The sequence below is a fragment of the Trematomus bernacchii genome, unplaced genomic scaffold, assembly GCF_902827165.1.
Source record: "Trematomus bernacchii unplaced genomic scaffold, fTreBer1.1, whole genome shotgun sequence".
Classification (NCBI taxonomy): domain Eukaryota; kingdom Metazoa; phylum Chordata; class Actinopteri; order Perciformes; family Nototheniidae; genus Trematomus; species Trematomus bernacchii.
Genome location: NW_022987705.1, coordinates 10,355,484 through 10,381,669, shown reverse-complemented (window position 1 = coordinate 10,381,669; position 26,186 = coordinate 10,355,484). Strand labels below are relative to the sequence as shown.

At 38.8% G+C, this 26,186-nt stretch overlaps 1 protein-coding gene across 2 annotated transcripts in view; it reads left to right on the top strand.

The window, feature by feature from the left end:
- Window positions 1-215: 215 nt before the first annotated feature.
- Window positions 216-26,186, top strand: part of gabrg2 (gamma-aminobutyric acid type A receptor subunit gamma2) — a 57,247-nt gene continuing 31,276 nt past the window's right edge. For both annotated transcript variants that reach the window (XM_034140434.1, XM_034140431.1), the window contains exons 1-6: window positions 216-628; window positions 8,041-8,180; window positions 15,425-15,492; window positions 18,344-18,564; window positions 20,098-20,180; window positions 22,785-22,922. In XM_034140434.1, coding sequence (XP_033996325.1) covers window positions 513-628; window positions 8,041-8,180; window positions 15,425-15,492; window positions 18,344-18,564; window positions 20,098-20,180; window positions 22,785-22,922 — 766 coding nt within the window. In that variant the 5' untranslated portion in view covers window positions 216-512. The remainder of the gene's footprint in view (window positions 629-8,040; window positions 8,181-15,424; window positions 15,493-18,343; window positions 18,565-20,097; window positions 20,181-22,784; window positions 22,923-26,186) is intronic.

The window sequence follows — 26,186 nt, the reverse complement described above, 5'->3', positions numbered from 1 at the left end:
TAACATTTCATCACAAGGAAAATACCAAAAGTGTGCCGGTGGTGAGAAATAAAACCACAATTTTTTTCTGTAGCAGCAAGCTAAGGTTATTTCCCCATTCAGTGTAGCCCTGCTTCCGCTCGGTGAAACCACGCATGTGTTGTTCCGTGCTGCAGCAACGTGCATCAGCTCCTCTCTGACCCCACTGTTAATCTGCATCCAGACTGTGGCTCCACTGCTTTTTTCAGCAGCTGATTTTAGAGAAGCATATTACGGGGGGGGGCTTTGCCGTCTGTGGCAATTTTTTAGGGCCCTGCCCGGCTGACGATTCGGCAAACAGACACGCAAAAAGAAAACCGAGCGACGCGAAATCAAGACTCGCATCGATTTTGTTTTGGCTGATTTCACTTCACCGTACGTCCGCCTCGGGTCTAGATTTGCAGACCCGCTACTGCTAACGTGCGTAATGTATCGTAGAGAGGAAAGACAGTAAATAGACGGACACGTCCATCTGCAATAAAGAGGAAACGAAGATGGTGACGATGGCTTCACCAAATTTAGCCTCCAAATGCTCGACAGCAATGGCGAAGCCTTCCCTCCCCTTGAAGCTGTTTCTCTGGGTGTTTATTGTCGTTAATCTCCCGACAAGGTAAGCTATTAATGAGTGATATTTCCTCTCCAAATCATGATTCTTTGTCGGCTTTGATGGGTAGCGTGTGTCTTATTTTAAAACACATCGTTTTGCGGTTCTTCCCATACAATGCCAACACAGCCCTGCTTTTCAGAGGGATCCTGGACGATCTAGTCTTAATTGAACAAATCAAGGAATACTGTAGTGTAAATACTGCACGTTTAATTGTGGTTCGACATGGACGTGTGATCTTTTAGATTTCTACAGCGACACATGCATCGCGTTACTTGGAGACGTCGTGGGTTATTTTGTTCACATAACATAAAGGCGAACAACGGATACAAGCTGCCTTTATTACTCGGATGTGGAAATAAAATAATTGAATACCGGGCATTTTGCAGATAAGCGAATCTATGAGCAGACCAGTATCTCACACAATCTGTCCAGCGTTAGAAATAGCATAGTGACAGGCTAATGTGCTTGAAGCTAAGGCTGCATATAGTCTCTGCTAAGCTGTCTTTAAGGACCACGTCTATTCTAAGACACTAAAGCCTCATTATTAAACGCAGGTGTCGGATGTGGCCGAACTCGAACAGCTATTTACTAAAAATCACTTGTTATAAAGACAACTTGAGTATGACTGAGGGTACATTTCATCCCACGTATTTGAAATAAAAAAGCATTTCAAAATGGCAGACAATCACACAGAAAATGCAAGTGTAAAGGCACAATAAGGACAAGGAGAACACATATGGACTCATCCTTGTCTTGCACACAGACACACACAAGCAAAGGACTGCCATTTCAGCTTTACTGAGGTGCATACTCGGGTTTATTGAGAGAAGCTGTTCGGTTGTCCCTGTCAAGACATTATTCCCGTTTACTAAGGAGAGAGAAGCCAAGGGGAAGGGTGGCAAGGCTCCTCGCTTCGCTCTCGTCTTGTGCTGCTTGAGGGTGAAAAATGGAGGCAAATAAATCAGACGACGTTCAATCACCGTCATACTGATCGCAACCTCAGGGCTCCCTGCCCAGCCTCCATTGCCAGGCCTGTGTATTTTTCTAATTGTATGCACAAGTAATGTTCACATTATGCATGAGTAAACACTACACCTTTCCCCATTCATTTAGAACCACAATTGAGGTGTATAGACAAGTTATGATTGAATGCATTGTGCATGGGTGTTTCAAACCTAATGAACTAAGATTTAACATTCGGGTGCTCCTTAGATAAACATGACAAGGCCAAATCACAGCTGTTTATGTAAACACTCATTCATTATGTGTTGCTAATAACTTGCTATGCCCCAATGTCAGCAAGATATTTTGTCTTTTCGAATTTTCATGCAAGTCCTGTTTAATAATTAGCTAATTAGACATCTATTGCTTGGGAAGATTGCATTGGACGTCATTTGTGATTCATGACTTGTTACATAAGACATCTCTCAAGCTCCTCTGGCATGTTTCAGTAATCTATGCTACTTTGTGACTCATTGACAGTTACTATGTGTAGTGATGTCTGATCGCACCACCATACAGTAGCCTCCCTGTACAGCCTCAAGTAGAATAGTATAATACATTTACAGATAACATACTAATGTTTTGGGATTATGATCCATCGTCTTATAATTAGACTTCATATGTAGGCCCAGGATCCACTAGGATATGGCCATGACAGGAGGAAGTGATGTCAGAGTGAGGAAGAATGCTGGTGTTTTCTTTTATTTTGCTAAGTGGTGTTTACTCTTCTGCAAACTCCCCTCGAGCATTTTGAGAGGGAAGCGAATATTAGAATATAATAACATGTTGTGAATCGAACAATGAAATCTGTGTTTAGTTACCTAACCATAACCACACCAGAACATATACTAATTGAAATGGGTCATGGATTAAGACTGATTTTGGTTTAATGGACATACACATACGTATGGGACAATAGAACATGTCAGATTTCAGGAATGTTGTTAGTGGAAATAATTGTTTGATTATAAGAGCTAATGAAATGTAATGCCTGCCATAATCTGACAAAGAAAGGAAATACACAACATGCTTTTAGAAGGGTTAGCAGGCTATTACTAGATGTCAACAATGTATTTTCTCAATAGATAGTAGTACAAACTCTACATTTCAGGGTTTTACAATGTCACACCATAATAATGATCTTATTTGCTGATTTAGTGTTGTGAAGTTAACTACTGTATATCCCTCATCACTTGAAATGTCAATGTTGAAAATACAGATAATGCCATGTATCAATGCCAGCAATACAAAATTACAAAAGGTGACAAAAGCAATACAATATCTAATGTAGTTGTGGTTTAGAAAAACCTCCAACAGCAACCTAACCAAAGGTCATCTTGCTTAACAACAAAAACCAAACAGATACCTTACAACACACTCACCCATATCGTTTCCTGTTGTTTGCATTATGTGTATTTGAGACAATTAACAATAAAGAAACGTAAGCCTTCAGCTGTTACAAATGACTTCTAGATGTGCACTGTTGATTTCTAGCTAAGATTGCCGTGCTAGCAAGATAATGAGATTGAATTGTTACGTACAATTATAACAATAACAACAATATTATTTTGAGCGAGGAGGAGTGTGGCTGATGTCAGACACATTTCAGAAGAGCACAGATGGTATACCAAATGTATAGAAAAGTCGAGCAAGCCACTTTTGCATTCCAGTTGTACCTAATACAGGTACACTTCATAAGTAAGTGCAGCTCCATCCATTTCAATGGGAAACTTATAGTGTATTCATGGATTCAGCCAAAACCTCCCTCATTATCTGCCTCTTGTCATTACTCAGAAAGGCATGGGATGAAACTGTCAATCTGTCATGTATGTAATGACTACCATATGTATTTATGTCTCAGAATTCCTACAAAAGTTGTTGATAGCCCACAGATGTCAATCGTATTTGTTCCTATGGGGATTTAAGACATTTTGACAGAACAGTAGGAGATGACAGTCCAAGCTCATAGCTGTCTCTAGTTAACCATTTTAGACAGTCTGTCATATTCACTCCCAAGAGGTCTTAAGGTCAGAGTGATTTTATATTTCCGGGATAGAATTTTATGAATTAAAAACACTTGTGATTAACCCCAATCACCCAACCCAGTCAGTACAACAAGAGCCCTGAAGTAGGGTCATGGATATTAGTCCATAACATGCCTTGTTATTTCCAGGTGGCCTTTCTGAAGTATTTTCACTTTGGCTTTTACTAGTTCTGTCTTTATTCTAAGGAATCCTGTTGATAAATATAGTTGTACTACCCGAAGTCCAAAAGGGTTTGTCCATTTCTATTTTAAGGCCGCAGGTACACAGCAGGTGAATGAGGATACTACAGTAGAGAGAGGATACTTTTAAAACTAGTCCACAGAAGCATGCATGGAAGACTTTACTACTAAACGTTGCATTCGATTTAGACACACTGTAATATTCCAGTTTACAAGATGCTCGAAGCAACACAATTGACATGCAAATAGAAAGCTTACCCCACCAACAATTGAACCCTGCTGCCAATCCCCTAATCATTTACAAGCCTCTTCATTCCACCAATGTTAGACAGCATCTTTACTACAAATTCATATTTTCATGATGCTGCCGCTCAGGGTTTGTTTACATCATCGTTAAGTGAAACCTCACTTTTAAATAGTCCAAGAAGGTATTTCTGATTGGCCCTTTAATCGTGATACACAACATCGACCTAGTTTACTTTATTGTACTTCATCACTGGCAGATACAAGTCAACATCGCAAGCCAATGTCATCTTGTCTATAGGATCTGGTTTAGATTGGACTGAGTGAAGCCGAAACTGGTTCTCATTGGCAGGGGTCAGTTAAGCAATCAGGCTGAGGGTCCAGGTGATGTGAGTACCATAACTGCAGATGTTTTTTTCGATATTGACAGCTTGAGTAAATAAGCAGAAACACAATTTGAATCCACTTTGAATAACTACAGTTTATTAACTAGTAACAAGTAGCCAAGGCATTTTGTTTAATTAACAGTAGAGCTTGTGATAGGAGGGTTATTGAAGCAATGTGATGTGCAAGATTGGTTTGTTGTGTTGTTGCCATGGATGAAAGGCAAATATTGTGTTTGCTGTTAATAAGTATGAGCATTCATTAGATTTGGTTCCTTCATTTGAAACATGCACTAATCATAGCTCAGGGAACTTGATGTGGATGCTAATGGGAAGCACATAGCCGTTTCTTAGCTTGTACTGCAGGCTTTGCCCTACTAAGGCCATCTCATGAATGTGTAAAACTGAGGAAATGGGCAGGTACCTACCGCTTTACATGAAAACTGAAAGTACTTGCTTTGTAGTACGGACATATTGCATATTTAACTAAAATTGAGTCTTTCTGTATGTATGAATGTATGTATCTAAATGTACAGTTTGTCTTACTTTCTATTTTCCCTCAACAACCATCCATTAGATTAACTTCACACTTGCTGGGTATTGCTGAGAACCCCAGGAACTGCAGTGTCGAGTGTGAAGTTGTCTGTATGATCGTTGCTCGACAAAGCTGCTAGTAGCAATACCTGGAGGGCAACTAATGGGCCTGTTCCGATCGGGCACGTTTTAAACGGGATGTAAGAGTGTTTTTTGATGACAGCACTGAATGTGGAGGGTTAGTATGTGCGAATATATCAGATTGTCCTCAATGAAAGTATCTGTGAGCACAACACTTAACTCCAGTGCTCTCTATCAATATATACACAGCCACTGACATACATATGCATGAAAAACAAACACTAATAAGCTCACAAACGCATAACAGCATGCACACATACGCACACTGGCATACCTCTCTGTGGATCTTCAGGTACCAAATTAGTCGGCAGAACTTCAGATCTGACTGCAGTGGAGAACACATGGCTCTCCCTTTGATCCGCTTGTCTTTGGAGCATTTCCATATACTGCGAGATGAAGATTATGCTAATGCAGTAGCCTAAAAAAGGAAAACACAGACGATAAAAATCATACACCCTTCTATGACCTGTTTATCGATCTACCCATATATCCACCTATCTCTATCTTTTTGTCTATCCATCCTTATATAAATACATGTGGACTGTTTTTGACAGAGAGATATACTCCCTGGATATGTATATGTTTATAACATCCAGTAAGGCCTATCTAAAAGGTTCCACCTGAGAAGGGATATTAAGATTTAATGTGTTGGGCATTAGTGTTATAGGGGAGATGGATGGCACTTAATGGCACTTAATGCAGTCTCAGAAAGAGTACTGGTCAAAACATTATTCCTTGCACCCAGCCTAAGAACATGAGAAAGCTATCACAGCCTCTATCCTTCTACTTTACCATGGAAACGGTGTCTTTCTTTTCTCACCATTACTGGTTCTTTATTATTTTATACAGAAGTATTTTTACCTCTCAATTCTCTAAAGCCGAAAGATCCCAACTTTTTCACTGTTGCTCTTTTGTGCTACTGGCAAATTCTCAAAATCCTTCTTAATTTGAGTCTCTCCCTTCTGTCTTGTTAAGTTGTTTCTGATTTCTGTGTTCTGTGATTCCAAAGTCTTTGGTCACCTGAGGTACATTCCCTTGTAACAAGTGAAGTAGGCTTCTATTTAAGGCATAAACAAGGAATATTGCGCAAATTGAAGGAGCTGTAAAACATGTGTTTCAGCCATATTCCATTAAATATTTTGTATTTCATTAGTTAACATAACCAAAAAAAAGCCCCCTAAAAACAGCATGGTTGAATGCTGGTGTATTAATATTAAGATTAACACCTGGCGACATGTTGTTGTCAGCATATTAATTGGCCCTTATGCCTTGCCATACCTTCATGTCTATTCTGGTCTCAAGACATTAAAAAAAATGTCTATGTAACAGAGACAAAACCTTTATTCCAGAAGTATAATTCTCTAAAATCCCACTTGTCTGTAGGATAAAACTGGAACAACTTTCACTGCTTTGTGAGGGTGGTATTTGTGGTCAGGGGCTTTTGAAGCATCATTATCTTTTCAGTTTGAGACTTCTGAACTTAGCAAGTAAACTTAGCACAATTGGATTGTCTTGTCTAGCCTCACAGAAGCTTGGGGGGTTCTAAAAGTGACACTCTTGATTCACCAAAACAAATGTGACGTCAAGTTCCTCAACACTGACATCTTAGAATTTTTCAAAACAAAGAAGTTATTCAAATGAATGGAGCTGAGGCTGTCAATTCTTCAACTATGGGCCTCACAGTAGTATATGCATTTCTAACATTTGTTTAGACTTTCCTGTCATGTTTATGCAATGAAGGGCCGGCCATTTTGCGAAGCAGTGGGAAGACTGTAATCCCACATTGCCGAAGTCATTTTAGTTACATTTTACTTATTGTAGTAGTAACACCTAGCTTGGGTAAATGTATAGACCTTCATTAAATATATTATCTCTTCGATTTACACACGGCATCTATTGCACGTCTGTCCGTCCTGGGAGAGGGATCCCTCCTCTGATGCTCTCCCTGAGGTTTCTCCCATTTTTCCCTTTAAACTGTGGGGTTTTTCATTTTTTGGAAGTTTTTCCTTGTACGATGTGAGGGTCTAAGGACAGAGGGTGTCGTATTGTGAGGGTCTAAGGACAGAGGGTGTCGTATTGTCATACTGATATTCTGTACAAACTGTGAAGTCCACTGAGACAAATGTAACATTTGTGATATTGGGCTATATAAATAAACATTGATCAAATCCCAGCTGGCTGCTTTGAAGAAAGCCAACACAACTCAAAAGTGTGACCATAATTAAACTTTATTCTTAACAGAGGAATATATTCATCTTCATGATGAAGCCGTCCAGGTGGGCATTTAACATTATGTCCAATTTACTCTACACTAATGCTAACATTAGCTGTCTAAACTGATGGGAGTTTGCATGACTGATTCTAACAAAGTTGCTGACTATGCAACCACATTACCTAAATTAAGCATTACCAACACAATTGTAGTGATGTAGGTTCCATTGAAAATAAACTTGATTTGATATATATTCTCCAAATTATCTAACCACCCATCCCCTAGGAGACAGCATAATTCCCAATGGCCATAAGCTCTCTATATATCTATGTTATGTCCACTTTACTGAGCATAATGTCCTTTTTAGGCCATGATTGGTCTCTATTATGTCATTTCTGCACATCTTGACATTGTTCTATGGCGCAGATAAACTGAGAACAAGGGGATTACGAACAAATTAACAAATATGATGCAAAGACCTGAGGCAAGTCTCACCTGATATGGTACAAATACATGATAACAATCGTCTTGAGATGACATTGCTGCAACTTGGAGTTATTCTGTTTCACGATAAATCATATAAATAATTCAGACATTTTTCTCACTGTGTTGCTTTTTTATAAGACACGTGGCTATATATTGATTGCTTGATTTATTTTCTCTCTCCTTCCTGCAGCTCCTTCCAGACTGAGGAAGATGATGAGAGCGCTAACAAGACGTGGGTGCTGACTCCCAAAGTGATCGAGAGTGACGTCACACACATCCTAAACAGCCTACTAGACGGATATGACAACAAGCTAAGGCCTGACATTGGAGGTGGGTGCTGATCTGTTTAGTCGCAGAATCATAAAGAAATACACCTACAGTTGTACGTGCATTGCTACATTTGCAATTGAGCACTCATTCTCCTGAACAAAATGCTATAGAAAAGCACTTTACGCATTAACTGTAGAAAATAGGGACATATAATCTCTGATGTCACTTGCTGATTGTTAGAAGGAGCCTGGAACCTGCCATGTTGTCATTCATTGAAGACTATCCATGATCTGCAGACACAAACTGAGAGGAGACACTTTAGACAAACTTATCTAGTGACACATACTTACAGAGAGCATTTTTAGTAAATAAAACACGTTGACTTTTAAGAAGCTGAGACAACAGTGTTGTGTAGGAAGGTTGAAAATGCTTTTGGGCCATTATTCAGGAAAAGCAAAATGAATCTATGCTGTTGTTTGCATTTGAAACTAAATTCACATTGTGAACAACAATCTTAATCACAGGAAAACATGTCAAGACATTTATTTTAGTCTACTTTATTTTGACTGTTTTAAATTCTACATGGCATTAAATCTAAATGGACAACTGACTTGATAGCGACTAAAAACACAAAGTCAAGGATTGGATACTGTAGCTCAGACTTGTGACCTTCTTGTGACTTGATACATATACATATGTATTAGGGCTGCTCGATTATGGCAAAAATCATAATCTTGATTATTTGGGTCAATAATTGATATCACGATTATTAAAAACGATTATCCATTTACTTTGAACATCCATTTATTGGAGAAAAAAATGTGAACAGTATGTTTTTAACAGTTGATTACCCTGAACTTTAAGTATAATTCAACTGAAAAACCAATAAAAAAATTTAAAAAACAAATAAAATAAAATAATCGTTTTATTTCGATTATGTTGTTTTCATAATCGTTGCAAGCCAAAATCGTAATGCGATTAAAATACGATTAATTGAACAGCCCTAATATTTATACATATGTAATACATACTTGAATCTTGCTGCATAAAGGCACCAAAGGAAAATGGTACGCCATATACAGTATGATCTAATCACTGGCTGTTAAAATTAAACACTGAGTGTTTAATATGCACATAATTTAGTTAATTATTACGCCATGCTGGTGAGTACACTGTGTCCTTGTGTGTTTGCCTGGGTCCATTCTATGTGTGTGTTTGTGTGTTGTGTGATGACAGGCAGCCGGGCTCTTTATAAAGAATGTGTACGTGTGTTTGTGTACATACATGCATTATGGTTGGGAGAGCGGTCCGTCATGGCGCTGCAAGCCTTGTCTTGTGAGAAGTAGACAAGTAGCTTACTCCCTTCACTTTGACAGACAGCTGGGCAGGGCTCCCTTGTCAAGTGCACATTTATCCTAAAGCCTGTCACGTCCATCTGCACGAGCAGAATATGGAGATATTCAGTACCCTTGAATACTTGATTCATGGATCGGTATTCCTGGGAAAACGGGTTCAAGTCAGAATATGTTACATACTCTTACAGAAAGATACAGATTTATCACTCTATATGCTAGCCGTGAGTTGCTTCGCCCCTACCTCTGTAGGGGCAAAGGGTAGTGCTGTATTAAAGTAGGAAATGGCAAGAATGGTTTGGAAAAAATCGTCTTATCAGTTTATGTCATAGAGTTGCAGATGAAACTCTTACCATTTGTTTGCTCAAATGCAGTGTTTTGTCTTGCGGTAGTGTACACAAACTTGAAGAGGGAAACAGCAACTGTCATATGAAACACACACCATTAAAACAGAATACCAGAGGTGGGGGACTCGAGTCACATGACTTGACTAGAGTCAGACTCAAGTCGCGTATCTTTGGACTTGAGACTTGCTTGACTAACATTGATAAAAGACTTGACTTGACTTTGACTTGGTATTCATGACTTGAGACTTGACTTGAGACAGATGACTCGAAAGGACTTTACTTTTTAAAATTAAATATTTGCATTTGTTTTTGTATTGTACGGAGCCCCTAAAGGGCAATGAAAAAAAAAAAAAGATACTGTATCTCGTTTGCACGAGAAAGTTACCGGAGCGCCAAGTAGGAAGTGGAGCACACAGGAGACAGCCGTTTCATTGCAGACTGTAATGTTTATGTTGGGAAATGGCAGTCCATACATTATTTTAGATATATTTCGAACTCGGACTCTCATTCACTTCATGAAATAGCTACAGCACCAGGAGGCAGCGGGACGTGTAACTCCGCCTCTGAGAAGTGCAGCACCAGCGCTAGGGCTGCTCGATTATGGCAAAAATCATAATCTCGATTATTTGGGTCAATAATTGTAATTGCGATTATTAAATGCGATTATTCATTGACTTTGAAAACATCCATTTATTGTACTTTAAAACAAATACAAATAATAATTTGAACTTTTTAACTGTTGAATTATACGTTCAGGGTAATCAACTGAAAAACCAATACAAAATAAAATAAAATAAATTATACATTCATGTCTACATTTAAATAAATAATATCAAAATAATAAATACCAATAAACAAGATCAACAAACATGTTGCAGTGCACTGTCACAACCTGAAAACTCCTTAACATATAGCCAACATTTTGGTAAAGCATATTCAACATATTCCACTCAGTTAAACATTAAAGGCTGGCCCACCGTCATGGTCCAGAAGTAACAGGAAATAAATGTTGAACTACAATTTAAGACCAAATAAAAATGTTTTGGCCACCATGGCAAATGCTGGTTGGGCTGCTCATCTCATCTCTTAAAGATTTTTTGCTAGAAACACCAACCTGTTTACATGGTCTGGTTTCAGAGATGAGTGCAGGCAGGTGACAATGTTGCCACCGGTACTGAAGACTAGGGCTGCTCGATTATGGCAAAAATCATAATCTCGATTATTTGGGTCAATAATTGATATCACGATTATTAAAAACGATTATCCATTTACTTTGAAAACATCAATTTATTGGAGAACATTTTTTTGAACAGTATGTTTTTAACAGTTGATTACCCTGAACTTTAAAGGTGGGGTAGGTAATTTTGGAGAAACCGGATCGCTAAAATTTGAAAATACACAGCCGGAAAAAATCTCCCACTTCCTTACAGAGCCCCTCCTCCAACACACACGAGCGCGCACATGACCAATGAGGGCACGAGATAAGTTTGTGCACAGATGGAAGGCTGACAGGCAGGTAGGCTATCCAGTTATTTTAGCCGGGCCGGCTCAGATGATTGGCCATGCTTTTTACAGTACTACGGCTTCCACAGATGACATTTTTTATGGATCTTTTGTCAAAGCACTTAAGATATTCATTGCTATCGGGATGTTAAGAGCATTCCATGGAATATAACAAAAAGTGTATCTCGAGCCGGTTTCTCAAACTTACCTACCCACCTTTAAGGTGTGATGTGTGGGTGTGTTTGTGCTCTGCTCAGCTCTGCTCTGCTCTGTGTGTGTGTGTTCGGTGTTTGTGTGTGTTCGACAACGGCATTTGTTTTCAAATGACCATGAACAGTAATTTACACACATCTGGTCAACTCCATATGTATATGTGGGTGTTCCCAAATGAAAGAAATGTGTTTAATCTTAATGTCGCACTGTCTGCACACAAACACACACACATACATATCATGCGCCCTGGTACATACACTATTCCGTTGTATTGGCTTTGATGCAATATTTCTTTGTGCACAGACACAGTTAGGAAAACAATGAGACAGTGTCATATGGGAGCACCTTAGACAGACCATGGAGACATGCTGTGACCCTGCTGAAGGGGAGCCAGGGCAGGAGGCTTAACATGTTGATGTAAAATATTTGTGTTGTACTCCTGTTATCACTTTAGAGCCCTTTTAGAACTTATAGGGTTATCATTTCAGCGCCCCACTCTCCATTGCTGTTTATGTTGAAAATAAAACTAAACTTTTCATAACCGATTTAAATGCGGAAACTGGGGGAATTCATCAGAATTTCGTATGACTTGACTTGTGACTTGCTTGACCTGAGCAATGACTTGACTTGACTTGCTTGACTCTCACCACAGTGACTTGGGACTTGCTTGAGACTTGTAGGTTAAGACTTGAGACTTGCTCATGACTTGCACATGTAGGACTTACTCCCACCTCTGCAGAATACACCTTTCAAAGATGAAAACAATGACCTATATTGTGTAACTTTGGCCAAACAAGTAGTCTTCGACTGAAAAGCTTTATATAATATTCTTTGCAGTTAACCGACTCATTTATAAGAGGTTGATGATTGCTTTTTCTGAAAGAAAAAAGGTTTTCAATTAGGTGTTTACCTTTTGGATTCACCAACATTTAGACTTACCTATTAACAAAACAATTTATTGCATTTTGACCCTTATTAGATCGATGCCCATGCAGAGGCAGACTGGATATGGTGACGATAAAGAAAGGGATACTACACGCAAAGGCCTCATTGCTGGAATTTAATTTGTCACATTGAGGTTTTGTGGCATTTGGCATAACCAAGGAGTTCTGAACTTGCCTTATATTTAACGATTATCAATTTTTGGGAATTGTTCATGTGTTCTTCTCATTTGGAATGAGCTGCGGTCCTCCACTGCTGACCTAAGGTGATTCTTCAAAAACTGCCACTGAGAGGTTATTGCTCTCCTCCCCCAAGGTTTCTTCACCTTCCTTGATGGAACCAGCCAATTAGAAAGCATCTCAAGTGCAACACAAGGGTAGCCCAATGGCTAGCCTATTGTAAACATGGCTAATCATTCCAAGTAGGGAAACAAATGACCAAGACCGATGAACAACTGCAGAGAATTGACAGGATGCAGCTTTAAAACATGACTAATGAATTGACTAAAATGATGGAGATGAAAGCAGCCAAGTAACATGGATGTTCAAACTGGCTTTTATGTTTCCCTCATGTTCTGTACAGTATGTACAATGCTACATATGATGTGACACATTTCATGAAGAGCAGCATCATTATTCTGAAGACTTTAGAAGTGGGCTTGTGCTATAAATTGAAGAGCAGCTCAGATGTGCTTTGAGGTGCGTCTTCAGCCCAGAGAGCCGCCGAGAAGCTGGGCGGCTGGCTGCCACCGTCTTAACCATCATCTTCAAACACGCTATGATCTCGCTCGCTCAGTGCTGGCATTCCAGCTGCTGCCAAGTAACACAGCTACAGAGGGGTTATAATTAGCTGGCTATACTGTCATCTGATCCACCAATCAACCAACCAACCAACTATACTGAAGCAAAGTGAAGATTCTGCTCCACTCCTCACAGCGATGCAATGCTGTGGATTTAGATTCACTGCTGATTGTGCCACAGCCTCCCTTTGAAGTCCATCGTGATGCTCATTCAATTTTAATGCCCACAGAGTCTACTGTATGTATGAACACTGAAGCAAATAGGACAGAGAGAGAGAAAGAGAGGGAGAGAGAAAACGTGTATTCTTAAATCAAAATACACACATGGTGCTGATGAAGGACAGTGCCTTTTAAAATACAATGATGTTCCATATAACTCACACATATAAAGAGCAAATGCAAGGACATACTGTAAGGCATTACAGTGAGTTTAATTAATAGGTCTAGATAACTCATGCATGGTGCAGTATTTGGACAATATGAGTTAATTAGATCAGGTATTTACCAATATTCATGTGTAGTGGTTATGTTGGGATGTAATATGTTGTCTCTGACTGCAAGTTAGCAATCTTAGCACAGCCACTGTGTTCACTGGCCTCTTAAAATGATGTTTCTTTGTCACTCGGTATTGCATTTATGAAAGACATCCACTTGCCATGTATTTTTGCGAATTAGTGTCCTATTCATGCCATGACTGTAGTATGTGATTTACTAATAATCCAGTCCAGTATTACATCGTTTCTGCATCACATACATTCTACATTCTTAGTATGTCAACTCAATAACATGCACTCTTTTCCATGCCACTCACTGATATATCATGTGTGTGTTTGTGAGTTTGGACAGGTTGCAATGCATGTATGTATGTATGTTTGCCTGTGAGTGACATGAAAAATGGATGCAAACCTGCACTCACTCCGTCTGTATATCTCTCACACTCACTATAGCTATCTCTCAACCTTACTCTCCTCTCCAGTCATCCATAAACATACGCATTACACAGCAAATAACTGACCAAGGCTGACTAGAGCATCTGACAGAGCATTCATTTGACAGTGAATACATGACGAAAAGATACATTTGCAACATTTAACATTGCTGCTGTAATGTTATCTGACATATTTGTTCTTGGGAGCTAAGAATTGTAATCTTCCCTGAAATCGTTGTCAAATCTTTGTCAAGATTTCAGGGCACTTCTAACCTAAATGCGCGTCTCAGCAGGTCAGTAAGAAAAGACAGTAACTGATTTGTTCTCAAGAGGTGCTCACAGGCTTGAGGCATTGAAGAGTAGGAAAGGGATGGATGGGATGTAGCAGAAGGCACAAAGGTACTGTGGTAAATGGGACAGGAGGCAGGCCCTGAATACAGACAAAGCGTGTGATTGTCTGACGTCGGCAGGAAGCCTTTTTGAAGATGAAGTTGGCCCTGTAGGCTCTGATGTAGTCTGCTTGCACTCAAAAGAACAAGGGTTTCTATTTATTCAGCACTATCTGATGTATCCTAGACGTGGTAGAATGATGATAATGTAATAGGGTGGTCAAATTAAAGTTGGACAATTTAAGTTTACGTCCGGGTGAACCTAATGTCATTAACTTGTACAGTGGACCTTACATGAATAGGGCCAGATATTATCAACATATGAATTCTCCAACCTTTGTTATACTGTAGCCACAGGCAGCAACAACGGATTGAAAAGTTCGACCGCCAATCACAAGAGACAGTTAGAACATCATTATTTCTTAAACCAAAAAAAACAATTTTCTGTTTTGCTTCCCTTTTACATTTGGCATTAAAATATTGGCTTGATATGTTATATAAAATCAATTGGTTGCTTTTGCCTGTAGCAAAATTAGAATGATGTTTCATATTGTGAAATTGAAGCCGGATAAAAAAATTAATTCCATAATAAAACATTGCATTTTACTGACCTTATGCAGACAGCTTGCAATAATTCAAACCTTCTTTGTGATGATTTAATCATATAGCTGTATATTCGATTTGAACATGGCATTAAACTGAAAGCTAGCTGAGCAGTGATGTTTTTATAGCAGCTCCGTATTCAAAGCATTATCATTTCACTCCTGAAACTTGTTGTGCAAGTGTATGATAAATCATCTCTAAAATGTATTTTCTGTGCTTTTTTTGCAGTCAAACCAACAGTGATCCACACAGACATGTTTGTCAACAGCATCGGGCCGGTAAATGCCATCAATATGGTGAGTAATACTGAAATATGGAGTTAATGTGTCATCTTGTTATCAATAATCAGCCTGACATGGCATGTATAACTAAAGGAGTTTATCTGTATTATAAAAATGTGAGTTCAGCCTAACTCTTTCCTCAGTGAGCTGAGCGTATAATGATCCGGAGAGTAGCTCTCTTCTCTGGCAGAGTTTCAGTGTCTTGCTCAAGCACACTGCAGCAGGGCAGATGCTTTCTGTCATGCTGGATTGGTGGGTCCATCTAATCACTATGCTGCCCCACTGCCCTTGTAGTGTTGCAACACAATGCAGGTGTCAATCTGCTACTTAACCACTGCACTGGCCTTTGCACCACATGGATAAATGAGGCTCATTGGTTGCATCTGCGTTGCTTCAGACACTTATAACATCCTGATTAACAGTTGAGCAATTGTGTTGCTCAACACACAGGCCAGATCTCAAAGCAGCATATTTGCAAATGGCTGCATGAATTGACAAATCCCAAGATGTTTGCACTCTCTAGTTGCCAAGAATTAAATACATTGAATACATTGAAATGGTGGAAAGTCAATGTGTTCACCAACAGAATTACTGTTTGTATTCTATTACTATTATATTACAGTCAGTTCTTTAATTATTATGTCCAGATACCTTTTTCTTTTTTATCTAATATTTAAGTAATCTTAACATGACCATACCATTGGTTATTTGTTATTTGTAACGTTGGAAATCAGGTTTTGTATAGGTTAACCTTGATGATGAACAAATTCACACAAGTGTTAATATTGTACAACTGTTGAAGTAACATTACAATTAACCTAGTAAACATGTGTTTTTAACACAATTTCTCATTAGATGTAAGAAGCTTGTGATTTCTGCTTAGCCAAGTCTGTTTCTTTGTTATATTACTCTTTCAACCGATGATCAGTTTGAGCCAATATGAGTGGGAGAACTGCTTGTTTGTACAATAGCAGATTCCAAAAAAACACATCAGTATATTTCTATTAATACAAATAATAATTGCACAGTTGGAACGGTTTGAAATGCTGAATTGCAGCCATCAAGTTCATAAAGGTAGGAGGACCCTACATTATGTTTGTGATGAGCAGTGTTATGTGTGTTACAATGCACAACTAATTATTGCTATGTTTGAAAACTGAGGAATAATAATAGAATGTACAGCTGTCATCCTGCAGTGCAGACTAAAATAATTGTTCATCTGATAGGGGAGTGGAGAGAAAAAAGGATTATAAAATGAGAGTCTCTTGCAAATCCCACTTCGAGGTTGTTTTATGTGTCATTGTTTTCTGTGGCATGTCCCCGCTGAGAACCCACTTCAATTGTAATTCTGCGGAGCAGTCTGCTCTACATGGTGGTGGCGTTCCATTTCACTTAGTCTTAGCTAAAACACCCACTCTCAATAACTGCAGTCACTGTGATGGTGGAAGAGAAGCATTGATGGGATCAGTTAGAAAATGTGTTTTTGCTCACATTAGGGAGTCGGGTGCATGTGTGTGTGTGACGAGGGCATCACGCTGAACTGAAATAATGCGCGGTCGGGCCGGTGTGTTCACACTATGACGTGACAAATATAGTGTAGTAGGTACATTTTCTAAAGAGCATCAAAGCATGAACATTATTTGTAATCATGCAGAGTTATTTGAACTAAAGCGAAATTGCAACTCATGTTAGACAGGGGGGAATGGATTGGACAGATGAACAGAGAGAAAGAGTGGGAGAGATTTGAAGAAGAGAAAGAATAATAAATGTATGCTTTTAGCCACTAGAGCTCAGAGTTCTTAGCTTTTCTTGGATGCGTTTAGCTTTCTGAAAGAAGTGTGGCTTTGCGAAAGATCCGAGAGAATATATTGTTGAAGGGGAAGAAATATGTTCATCTGACTCAGCAGGGCCCAGATGAAGATCCTAAGGCATTCAATCTCTCTCTCATCATTGGATTTGACCTGTCTGCCTTTCCTCCGTACAAAAAAGGATGTTCAAAGGATGGGAATGTTGCCTGGTGAAAATGTTGTTTTTCAAATCTCGTTTAGTGCTCTTTGGCATGGATTTAGGCTTTATTGTTGGGCTAAGCTTTGTCAGAAAGTTAATGCCTCTATGCCCTCTTGCACACAAATCCTCAGATTTCTTTTTTTCTCGACTGCTGTACTTCTCTTTGAACCTAAGGGCTCAACCATCCAAATAACTAAATAAATAAGAGACTGATAACCCCCTCTCCCAGGATCTCTTTTCCCTCTCACATTAGACCACATCACATATTTGCTCTTAGCTCTTCAACTGATGCAACGGCACTTGCCTCTTTCCATCGCTCATATGTGCGTTCTAACACAGCTCTCAGGGGCTGAATAGGGAACTGGTTTTGTCAAGCTCAGGACAAAGTGCTGCCAAGGCAGCAGGTTATGAGGTTAGGTAATACTTGAGCCAAACAAGGGGAATTATTAATTGCCCAGATGAACATTTAACTTTCAGGTTGAGGGCGTTAAGATGGTCTTTCAACAGAAGTCTCTAGTAGGGACAAAAGAACGTCTTGGCCTGAATAGAAACCATCTTGTCTGAGAAAATAGTGTATGCAAATGTGTTCCACTATTAAGTTTCCACTGGCATAGAAAAGATCCCCTCAGCCAAAAGAAAAAGAGTCGTGTCTTTGCAGCCCGCAGTTTGGTTTGATCACATTGCATCTCAAAGTAAAAAGCCACATATTGTTGACAGCACTGGTTGCAAACAATACTGTTTGCAAGGATTTCCTGACAAACTGAAACTTTCATCTAGTGTGTTACATACAATCTGTTCAGCTTCTAAACTAAAAGTTAAACACAACATCCTGGTAAAACTGTGTTCTATCCTTCATCAGGAATACACCATCGACATCTTTTTTGCTCAGACCTGGTACGACAGGAGGTTGAAATTCAACAGCTCGATGAAGGTTCTGCGTCTCAACAGCAACATGGTGGGGAAGATCTGGATCCCAGACACTTTCTTCCGCAACTCGAAGAAGGCCGATGCCCATTGGATCACCACGCCCAATCGCATGCTTAGAATCTGGAATGACGGTCGGATACTCTACACCCTCAGGTAAAATGTTAGGGATGCCTGAGATAAGATATTTATACAAATAAGTGATTTGTATATTCTGTAGCACTCATACATGGTGCTTTAAATGGTGGGTGTAGTTCAATATTGAAATGATAGCTAAGATGATGGGGAGTTCAGAATCTATTGACATAAATACTTAATTGTAGTGGTCTCAGCTGAATAAATAAGAAATAATAGATTAAAGTGAAAATACATGGAAACAAGTCTTGACTCAACAATTCAACAACTCAATAAAAGGAGCATTACAACTGGACTAAGAACTGATCATAGCTGTGCAGCATTTAATTGTTGATTTTAATTATCATCAATGTGTTGCCACTGAGGTGATTCCTGCTGTTCCTAGTATTCATCACAAGCTATACGAGTACGGTAAGGTATTCTAAAGTACCCCAGCATTTATGGCCTCACTTTATAAATGATTCATTGTATTGATTATCCTGAATAGGCCCAGGGCAATTTACAAAATTGTAATATTTGAAATGTGATATTAATTTGTGGGCAAGAAATGTATCCTACTGAATGAGGTGTTGTTAGTGACAACAGCAAAACCTGCATTGCCCTAAACAGATGTTTTTAGGCACACTTTCCTCATTAGGCTAGCATATGGATTTAAAGGCAACACTATTTATGCTATTGTTTATTTTCCTTAGTTGCTGATATGTTTGGGGAGGTTTTTGTTGTCATATAGATATTTTGCTTATTAAAGATATTGCTATATTACCTTGTTTGCCTGAAGAAAAGGAGATTTGACAAATATCATAACCATGAAGTTACAGCTCTTCTGGAGTGAAAGTACTAGACAATGTTTGCTTTTTAGCCGCCCAGATTGAAATGAGTACATGCTTAATACTAATATGACAACACACTGTTTGTGATCGTAAACCGAGAGAACTAACAAGAACTACGTAAAAGGTGTGAAACAGGATAGGAGGACAGAATGGAGGCAAATATTGATTGTGCTTATTATCATGTTTTGGATAGCATCATAAATAGAGCGGATGTTTAGACTGACAGCACAATATATCATCAGTGATAATGAGAGAGAAAGTGCACTATTCTGGACTCAATCAAGCCGTGATGGATGTTCTGCTTTGCAGCACACTACCCCTTCACTTCATTAATTAGTTAAGGAACTCAGAATGTAACCACTGGTTAATTAGGATGACCGCTGTGATTGGGAGGACACTGATACATGACAATAGCACGTTAATGGATGGGTAAAGTCATTTAAGGTCATTCTCTCATTAAGGGGAAGTTTAATGACTTTGCCTGCAAACTCCCTCAAGTGTGAAAAAGAAGAGAAGCGTGTGTTCCCTTGAAAAACATCAATTTGGTTTAGCACACTTCTGATTAATAATTCCTTCTGTTGATCATAATAAGGCTAGTGCCTGCATTTCTAACACATGTAAATTATAGTTTGTAATATATTGTTTTTATTTTTATTTAAAATGTACAGTATATTCACAATTTTTCTACAGTAACTAAGTGGATGCAAATATTGTGTCTCGGCAGGTTGACTATTGATGCAGAATGCCAGCTTAAACTGAACAACTTCCCAATGGATGAGCACTCGTGTCCCCTGGAGTTCTCAAGCTGTAAGTTTGGCCATATGCTGTTCCCCTACTGTTTTACCTCTTCCTCGGTTTCATCTCAAACACACACACGCTGTGGCAATGAACAGGCAACATATGAGCCTAACAAAAACATCATTTACGGGATAATTAAGCAACAAGCCAAAACAACAAATCCAAGCTCTTGAATTCCATCAGACCACTATAAAAAAACAAAACAATAATACGAGTCATGTGTGAATATAATAGACGTATGCGTGAAAAACAATGAATGGATTTACTGTACAGTTTGTGCATAAGTGTCACAATATGAAGACGAATACTAACATTGGTCAAACAATTTCATCCTTCTATTGTATGTACTGGCATTTGAGTAAAGGGATTTCATATTAGATGTCTTATTGCTAAATGACCGGAGGCAAAGTACTGATTGATTTCCTGCACTCTGTCAATACAGTGACATTTCAAAAAGTGACAAGAGTTCAAATGAGTCAGTTCCTGTATGTTAGAAGACGGTGTGGGTAAGTTATACTAACGAGGCCGCTCAGATCTACAGAGAAATGCACCATGGGGTACTCTCCAGAGAGAATGGTTCCTAAATAGCACCAGAGCAACAAGAAAGAGGAAGCGAGGGGGTAGCAGGCCTAAAAATGGAACAGTAGCATTCATTTCAATTTGATGAAAGCCATGGATGTTTTCAGAACTTTGAAAATCGCTTGATGTACATTACATGAGCTCAATCTCAGAGGCAGCAGGCGGAGCAGTATGCAGCAATTTATCACACGGGCATATTTTCTCAACATGTGCCAAAATGCTACAAAACATTGTAGCTTTTCTAGTTCAAACTCTTCCGCAGTGGTTTCTGAGAATGTTTTATCGGCACACACGATGCACTATATCATTTTAGTTCTTTCAAAATTGCATTCTCAGTAGTATGTTAATCACAGCAACTGATTCAACAAGACGAACACTTTCAAATTATAATTTACGACATTGAGCTGCAGGAGCATTGTTGTTCTGGCTTCCCAACAGTACACTGAATCAATAATTTGTCCTGGATGCATTGCAAGCAGAAAGCATACTGCCAAGCCTGCCGGGCTGTAATGTGGCAAATGGGCAGATCCTTCCACCGCTGCTCCTCTGAGGTCCAGCATTACTGGATGTCTGAGAGCACTTTAGTAATAAAGCCATTTAAAGTTCGAACTGAGGGAAGTTTTATGTGCATTATTCAAGCTACTCTTCAATCAGCTGTACACATCTCATCACTAGACTGAAGACAACATGACATCAGATAGCCCTGTTTCAAATTAAACATACTTTTAAACATCTATTTAGACCCTCCAGAAAAACGCGATTATGCGATCGCATAATTTACCGCATAATCAGCAAAATAGCGCATATTTTTAAAAGGCCGCATATTTCTTAAAAGGTCGCATAATCCCCGCATTTTTCCACACAAAATTGAGGAAAAAAAAAGTTAACGTGAAGTAGTGATGTCATCAGCTCGCGCAGGTAAACAACACCGTAGAGTGAATGTGTGGAACTCACACGAGAGAGAAAAGCAACAAGATCAGCGCCATATAGATTATTATATAGCCTACTATTATACTATTATTATTATATACTATTATAACTATACTATTATACGGCTCTGACCAAGATGAACAAATCGAATCCATCCCATTTGCCTACGAACATTTCTGCTAAAGACCGGGCAAAGCAGTACGCAGATGTCTTGCACGAAAGTGGGGGGAAACTATTCTGCACCCCGTGCAACTGTGTGTTGGAACATACAAGATTGAAGCTGGTCAGATAACGAACGGGTAAATGAAAACAGAATGAGGCGGAGGTGTGTGTGTGTGTGTGTGTGTGTGTGTGTGTGTGTGTGTGTGTGTGTGTGTGTGTGTGTGTGTGTGTGTGTGTGTGTGTGTGTGTGTGTGTGTGTGTGTGTGTGTGTGTGTGTGTGTGTGTGTGTGTGTGTGTGTGTGTGTGTGTGTGTGTGTGTGTGTGTGTGTGTGTGTACCATAGGAACTCTTTAAAAGGGCTTCCTTTCATTCAGTAGTAGCCTAGTAACAGGGTGTGGGAGAAGAATCACCTTTTTTCCGCCTCCCGCATATTTCGCAACTTTTCGCATATTTCCGCATATTTCGCAACTTCTCCGCATATTTCGCATAAAAACCCCGCATGTTTAATCGCATAATCAAGGATTTTAGCCCGCATAATCAAGGATTTTAGCCCGCGTTTTTCTGGAGGGTCTACCTATTTAATACAAATGTGGACACAATAAATTAATTCAATACTCACGAATATAATTCAATTTTGATAATGCATCTGCATTGTCTAAGTGAATCAGGGTAAGACTAGCAAGAGTATTATTGTGATTCAAACAACTGGAGAACTCCCTCTTGAGGTGATAGGATTACTGGAATCCAACTTGTGGAAAGAAGTAGATCAATATTGGATTTTTCCCAAGCCACTGATTGACTACATTTATTGTAAGAAGTTTGTTATATAATGTTTCTTTCCTGGAACAGTTTATTTGCAAGCTAGCTGACGTTTTGTGCATGGATTACTCCCACTGTACTTGTTTTAACAGAGCTCACTGTAACTGTGCTCTTATCTGTTCAGATGGCTACCCCAGGGAGGAGATTGTGTACAAGTGGAAGAGGAGCTCAGTGGAGGTTGGGGACATTCGCTCCTGGAGGCTCTACCAGTTCTCCTTCGTGGGCCTGAGGAACACTTCTGAGATTGTCAGGACTGTCTCAGGTAAGAAAACTATCTTTTATTTTTTTAACAAGTCTCTGCTATTTCTTCCTTACTCATTTCGTAAAGGCTGACTGAATATTCACGTTATTTGCCAGAGACACCCCGATGGTGTCATTTGACATGTCGTGTGTGTGACAGAAGTGATTTCTTGAACATGTTGCAGCGGAATAGGGATTCCACAGGCGCTGCACGACACAATATTCATGTTGGGCATGATGGATTTAATCTGATGGAGTCGTGAGCGTGACTTCAACATCACAATAATATGATGATATTGTGCAATCTCATATATGAAAATATGAGAGGTATTAATTGTATCCAGCCTAACCACGAATGCCGGTGACTCTTCAACTTTCACGCTGAATCAGATTTCCCATTCTGCTATTCCCCCAGTCCTATCCATAGACTGATCTGGTTCATATCTGTTGCTAGGGGTTACAACATAAACTTTTATAGAAACAGAGACTCAGGATGTTTTTATCCACTTTTAGTTCACACTGCCTGAAGTAAAATCCATAAAGGGTCCATAAATGCACCTCCTTCATATATCAGCTCCCGTGTGCCATGGGCAGACAAATGCTGCTGGCAGAGTGGGATGTATTGTAAGAACAATACATCACGGATGGCGTTCCATTCATTTAATTCATTTTATGGACCATACTTCAGTGTGTGGTGACTGTGAACCTCCTTAGTTTCAATGCTCCAGCAATTCATATTTAACTCTTCTACAGTGTATGGTTGCTACTCCAAAATTGGCAGGTGCAGATGCCTGTTGGAAGGTTTATCAATCATTAATCAATTGGAAAAAATTACAATTGCCAGTCATTGTTTAAACCAACTTAGGTAGAGCGTAATAGTGGAGATACAGTACCGAAAAAATACAATATACTGTATATATATTTATTTTAAAAAATGTTTTTTTTTCTAGAGACTCATCCCATCCCACATGTGAAGTAATTCACTGACATTCAACAGTATATTTATGGTTTACCTGCCAGACTCCATTCAGATTGATGCAGGAATATGAATGTTTGCTTGAGGAAAAACAGCTGCTTTCCCCATACCATGTTGATGTTTGAGAGCAGAGCCACTATATGTTTGCATGCATATGCTTGTTTGTCTATGTTTATATTCATGAGCTGTCGGTAAGTAATGTATGTAATGTTCTGCAAGGAATTATATGTATTCTTAACGCTGGTCTCTGGTGTGATTTAGAGAAAGCATGCACTAGGGCTGTGCGATTATGGCAAAAATCATAATCACGATTATTTGGGTCAATAATTGATATCACGATTATTAAATACGATTATTCATTGGCTTTGAAAAAACGTATGAACGTATAATTCAACTGAAAAACCAATACAAAAAATTAAATAAATGATACATTTAAATAAATAATATCAAAATAATAAATACCAATAAACAAGATCAACAAATATTTTGGAGCGCACTTCCCAAAGCTGCTAAACATATATAAATATGATAAATACAAATAAATTAGACCAAAATTAATTAGATCAAATATGTTGCAGTGCACTGTCACAACCTAGCAAAGCAAAATAATAGTTTTTTTCGATTATGTTGTTTTCGTAATTGTGGCAGGCCAAAATCGTAATTGCGATTAAAATACGATTAATTGCACAGCCCTAGCATGCACGCAAAAATGTGCTTCAGCCTGAGGAGAGTTTATTCTCATTGGATCAGCTCAGCATCCTGGAGAACTTATGATAAACAATTAAATAAGGGTGTATTATATTTTATGTATAAGTAAAACATTCCCACATGAATATAAACAGTTAAAGCGATCAGAAATAAATAACCATTTCAGCAAGTATTCAACTAAAGGTGCAACTTTAGAGGTGATTAAAAGTATGTTTCCCAATGAAGGCATCGCCAATGTGAATCTTTTTTTTTTAGCTTCAACTCGATCTTCTTTTGATGAGATATTACATTGATCCTACTCTGTCTGCTGTGTGAGTATTCATCAGGAGAATGGATTATTTTTGGCTGTACTCCATCTGTTTAGAATATACTACGATAGGCTGGAAGGCTACAGAAAGTAAAGTCATTGTTTTATACGGTAGCATTAATATTGTGATCATTTGCATCTTAGGATCTCAGCATGTTACACAGCGCAGAGGTTTGGATTCACAAATGAGATAACTTAAAACTCGACATAGTAAAAAATAACTTTACAAATATCTTACCCATAGCCAACAAATGTAAGATCATGTTATTTAAGAAGTGTGCCACAAATGTATTTATTTCCCTCCATTTCCTGAACCAACTCAATTTATAGTTGTTAGTTTTTTTTCAGGCAAGTCAAGACTTAACTCCATTATGATTTATCCAATCTAACAGCATCAAAACAAGTTGCAAGAGAGCACCATGAAGAACAAGTTACATTTATTGTGCTCCATTTGGAAACATGATACCATAAAATAATTTTACAACAAAGCTCAATCAGACATGTGTAAAAAATACACTTGTATGCACTACCACACAGAGTAGTGTATGGGAATAACTGAATCCACCCAATTGTTCTGTTCTCCACCACAGTTCAACAGTGTCACTGCAACATAATGCTAACAGACACACATACACAGAGGCATGTTGTGGTGTGTACAGTATAACCACGTTTTAAGACAAAATGAGTGGTGCAAGTGGTGCAAGTTAATTGAAAAATATGTTAAAAAACATCGAAGTAAGTTACCTTTCTGTTCAAATCTAAACATGTGTCTAGTGGCAACATGAAACGGCAATCTGCGTAGGAAGATGAGCGGAGTGGAGAATGTGCAGCGTCCTCTGACTCTCTCTCTGATCTGGTTTGTTTTTCCACAAACAGCCATCTGCTCTGTTGTCAGAGCAGAGCACCTTGGCTGTGGCTAAGAGACCTCTTGTCTCATTTTGCAGTCAGTTTGGGTGTCTGACCTGCTTCAAGATTCACGAACACAACATCTGTCTCAAAAAACAGTTAGTTAGGGCCCTATAATTACCCAGTCATCTCATGTTCTCGCCATGCATGGGTAGGGCTCCTAAAGGTTTGTTAGAAATGTAGAAATATTCCCTATGGTATAGCTATAATCTGCAGCTTTTGTACATTTTGAGAGTAAATAGGTACCGGTGATTTAGATGTTTTTAAACGTATATTGACACTATTGCTTTAATCTTGTTGTGTAAAGCAATTTTGTTAAACATAGCATTCTAATATTTTTGATAAGAAGAACAATCACTGGGATTTGTGTTGTTGTTGGTACATTGACC